Source organism: Mandrillus leucophaeus, unplaced genomic scaffold, assembly GCF_000951045.1.
Source record: "Mandrillus leucophaeus isolate KB7577 unplaced genomic scaffold, Mleu.le_1.0 Scaffold10, whole genome shotgun sequence".
NCBI classification, from domain to species: domain Eukaryota; kingdom Metazoa; phylum Chordata; class Mammalia; order Primates; family Cercopithecidae; genus Mandrillus; species Mandrillus leucophaeus.
In genome coordinates, this window is record NW_012098098.1 from 891,147 (window position 1) to 895,419 (window position 4,273).

General features: G+C 58.4%; 1 protein-coding gene across 2 annotated transcripts in view; it reads left to right on the forward strand.

Annotated features, from left to right (window-relative positions):
- The first annotated feature begins 1,706 nt into the window (after positions 1 to 1,706).
- Positions 1,707 to 4,273, forward strand: part of NECAB2 (N-terminal EF-hand calcium binding protein 2) — a 34,062-nt gene continuing 31,495 nt past the window's right edge. The window contains exon 1 of one of the 2 annotated variants that reach the window (XM_011971074.1): positions 1,707 to 2,495. In XM_011971074.1, the coding sequence (XP_011826464.1) occupies positions 2,493 to 2,495 (3 nt within the window). In that variant the 5' untranslated portion in view covers positions 1,707 to 2,492. The remainder of the gene's footprint in view (positions 2,496 to 4,273) is intronic. The other variant, XM_011971150.1, reaches the window with a different exon arrangement.

A 4,273-nucleotide genomic window follows, 5' to 3' on the forward strand; every position in this document is an offset into this window, starting at 1 on the left:
GCCCACCCCACCCGGGAGGGAGCGGCTTGGAGGAGGAGGACTTCTCCCGGCAGAGAGCACTAGGAGGAGGTGGAGGGGGCTCCTGGGGGTGTGGACTGCGTGTTTCAGCGAGGGGCCTTCTGGGGTGGCGCTGGGGGCTACCTCTGCCTGTGTCGTGGATTTCTGGGAGAGTGGTGGGTGTGTGTGAATGTGTGTACACGCGTGTACAGCAGATCCCTGTGAGTGGGGGGGGCTCCTTCCCTTCCTCTCTCCTCTTTCCTGCTCCTGGAACCCTTGGCAGGGTCTGGACTCGGGGCGGGGGGGTGCTGGACACAGCAGGGGAAGCTCTAGAGTGCCACACTCACAGGCACACACACACACTCGCACACAGCCAGAGAAACACCTGTGCAGCCACACACACCCCCCCCACCCCGTCTCAGGACCCCCACAGAGCTCCCACTGAAAGTCCTAGGCAGAGCCCTGCAGGCCCAGGCTGCCCTGCACGCAAGCCCTGCCCAGTGAGGGTGGGGGCTCTGAGCCTCCATCTCCTCACCAGCCAAATGGAGTGATGAGCGGGGGCGGGGCGAGGGGTGCTCCTGCGGACTCCTGGAGCTGGCTGACATTACCAGGTGCCAGCCCTGCCATGTCACTCATGTGTTCAGCATTCCTGCCCAGAGTCGGCACCTGCCTGGTGCCTGGCCTCAAGGGGGATCTGGGACACCCAGATAGGGCCCCAGCTTTGAGGAACCTTGCCCAGTCAGGAACAGGGCTGCAGGGTGCCCAGGCTGGATCTTTGAGGAGGGCCTGGGGGTCTGAGGTTCAGCCGGGACGAGGGGTGATGTTTGAGAGGCCCTTCCGTGCTTCAGTCTCACCGCCCAGGTGCCTGGAAATGACCGAGGGTGCCCCTGTCTCGTTGCTTGGAGGGATGGGGGTGGAGGGCATCTGTCCTTTACCCTAAGGCGAGGACAGAGGGTGGAAGGGTCAGAGTGAGTATTACCTCCTCCTCCATGGCTGACCTGGCCCCAGCAGCCCTCCCTGGTGTCGGGAAATGTGCACATGTTGCTGCCCCTCCCTGGGTCTCCGCACCCTCCTTGCTACAACAAGCCAGTGAGATTGGGGTGGGGGCCACCCCAGACCCTGGGATCCTTCTCAGGCTTTAAAGTGCTGGTGGGCCAGGCACCGTGGCTCGTGCCTGTAATCCCAGCACTTTGGGAGGCCGAGGCGGGTGAGTCACCTGAGGTCAGGGGTTCGAGACAGCCTGACCAACAAAGTGAAACCCCGTCTCCACTAAAAAATACAAAAATTAGCCAGGCATTGTGGCAGGTGCCTGTAGTACCAGCTACTCGAGAGGCTGAGACAGGAGAATTGCTTGAACCTGGGAGGCAGAGGTTGCAGTGAGCCAAGATCGCATCACTGCACTCCAGCCTGGGCAGCAGAGCGAGACCCCATCTCCAAAAATAACAAAAAGTGCTAGTGAATCAGTCCCCTTAGGATCTGGTTACGGTGAAAGGTCTGACTCCACTACAGTGCAGAGTAGGTGGGACGTCCTGCATTGCAAACAAGCGCCTGCAGGACCCCCGAAGAGCTCCTGTGAATAGCAAGGTCTTAGCACACAGGTGTCAACATTGTGCCTGGGAAGCTTTAAATATGCTGAAATCAGAGCGGGCCTCACAACAGCTGATTCAGTCACCCTGGGGTGTGGCCTGGGCTGAGGAGGTTTGAAAGCTCTCCAGGTGATGGTGTTGGAATGGACGGAAAGCTGCCTTCGAGCCTCAGCCTGGCAAGCGGCACTGCCAGCCAGACCTTGAGGGAAGGGGAGCAGCTCTAGCCCAGGGATTTGGATGTCACTGGAAAGGCAGGAAGAGGAGGCACCTGGTCTGTAGGTTCAGGCCAGCCTTGGAGCTGCCCTTCACCCATCCCTGCCTCATGCAGCCAGAACCTCGTCTGTGGCTGCTTTTCTGTTTCTCCTCCTGCACCCCAAAATTAACACAGTCCTGTCTGTGGCTGGCATTGTCACCAGGCCTTGCAAACACCTCCGTCGGACTTATCCCAACCTGCCTGGAAACACACCAGGGGTTCTGGAAGGACTGCAGTGGTAAAGGTTGCGGCGCTCCCTGGGACACTGATTCGGAGTGTGGTTGTATGCAGCTGAGCGTTTGGCGGTGGTTGAAGCCGCGTGGACTGATGACTGTGGATGTACACCTGCAGGGATGGCCGTAGGCCTGCGTGTGTCTGTCAGCATGGCTGGGGGCAGGCTGGTGGTACTGGCAGCCGCTTCCGCGTGGGCAAGGGGAAGGCCTCTGCCTGCAACATCCCTCTCCCGTTGGCCCTGGATCCCAGCCCAGGGATGGGGAGAGGGAAGAGGGGCTCAGCTTCCCAAGACCCTAAGCTGCTGCTAGGAGAAGAGAAGGATCCCAGTATCCGGTCAGAGGCCGCCGGAAGGGCTTGCCTCTCCCTGGCCCAGGGCTGACTCAGCCTCTCTTTTCTGCAGATTTTCCGCCGTGCGGACAAAAATGGTGAGTTTCCCTTCCAGGCAGTCTGCCGCCCCGCTCCTTCTGTCCTTGTGCTTCATGGGGAAGGGATCAGGGATAGGAGACATGTGCAACCTTGAGCCTAAAGGCTTGGAGCGCAGGGGTCTGAAGTTAGAAGGCCAAATCCTTCTGCTGCTCTGTGCCTCAGTCTCCCTATCTGTAAAATGGGAATCCTAGTAGGGCCTACTTAGCAGGGACACCTCCACTCGAGGACTCAATGAGTCATGTCTGTGATGCCAAGAACAATGGCTGGCTGTGGTAAGTGCTGGGTGTACTTTAGGCCTTTTCCTAGCTGGGTTGGACCAGAGGAGCCCAGGCTAGGGCTCAGAAACCCTCCTTTAAAGGAAGCCCCCAGCTTCACGCTAGGCCCTTTACAAACCTTGGTGCACTTCTTTGTAGCAACCTGAGCAGTCAGTGCTCTTGCCTCTGTTGACACCATAGCGACCCAGAGAGGTTAAGCAATATGCCCCAGGGTTGCCCAGCTGCATGAAAGAAGTGGAGGCTCTCCTGCAGACCCGGGCCCTTTTCCCCTTATCCCTCAGCCTCTTCAAAACGGTGAGCAGCATCTTGTGGCCACGGAATTCACAGCACTCCACTTCTCCCGACTCCTTGGAAGGGCTCCACTTGGAGAAGGAGCCCAGGCCTTGAGAATAAGCACGGTTAGGAAGGCCCAGCTGAGCCTCAGCTAACACAAAGCAGCACGCCTTCTTAAAAATACCATACAGGTGCAACGCCACTCACCGTGGACTTTCACCAAGACACATTCCCTCTGTGGGCCTTGGTTTTCCCGTGGGTAAAGTGGGGCAGTAACACTTGCCCTGCCTCTTTCCCTGGGTTTTGGGGAAAAGCCAGAAAGGGGGTGTAGGTGACAAATGTGTTTAAAGAGAATTGAGTGCTCCTGGTGTGTTCATTCATTGAGAAAATCCACATCAAGTACCAAGCCTGTGCCAGGGGAAGAGCAGGCAACAGAGACCCTGTGACCTGCCCCGGGGCCCTTGGTCCTCAACACCTGCACAAGCTGGAGTTGAGGATGGCAGCTCTGGCCTGGGTCTCCAGCACTCGCCTCATCCCTGGGAGTTCCTGTTGACGGCTCGCACCCAGGGCGGTTGCAGGGTGGAGTTGGAGGCCTTGGGTGGGGGTGGAAAGGCAGTGCACAGGCCTGGGCTGGAATCAGTTCCGATAAGTCTCCCATCCTGGCCTCCTGCATCCCTGGGGGTGATGGTGACCACTCCCAGGCTTCTGGGGAAGAAGGACCATCAGCAGTGATTCCCCATGGAGGAGAGGAGGAAATAAGAGGGACGTAGGGAGATGAAGTGGCTCTGGAAAAACAGCCGTAGCACCATGGCCTGAAAAGCCTTGGAGATGAGCCAGGGGAAACGGGAGGCTGTCCCTGAGATGGGGTCACTGGAACCCTCAGCGTCATTGCCTGTGTGCTGGTCTGGCTCCTCCAGCAGGTTGAGAGGCAGGAATTTGGGTTTGTCCCTTGTCCTGGGCCCGATACCCAGCACACAGTAGGTCCTCAGTAAATGTCTGTAGACTTGGTGGACGTGTTTGTTGGTGAGAGAGTAGCTGTGCGTATCTCGGTGACTCAGCAGCGTGCAGCTGTTGGCAATGCGTGTGTCCAGTGTGGGCCTCTAGCCACGGCTGTACATCCCCTGTGTGTGTGTGTGTGTGTGTGTGTGTGTGTGTAGTTTGTGTGCAGAGCATGTGTGGGCCTCTAGCCATGGCTGTGCATCCCGTGTGTGTGTGTGTGTGTGTGTGTG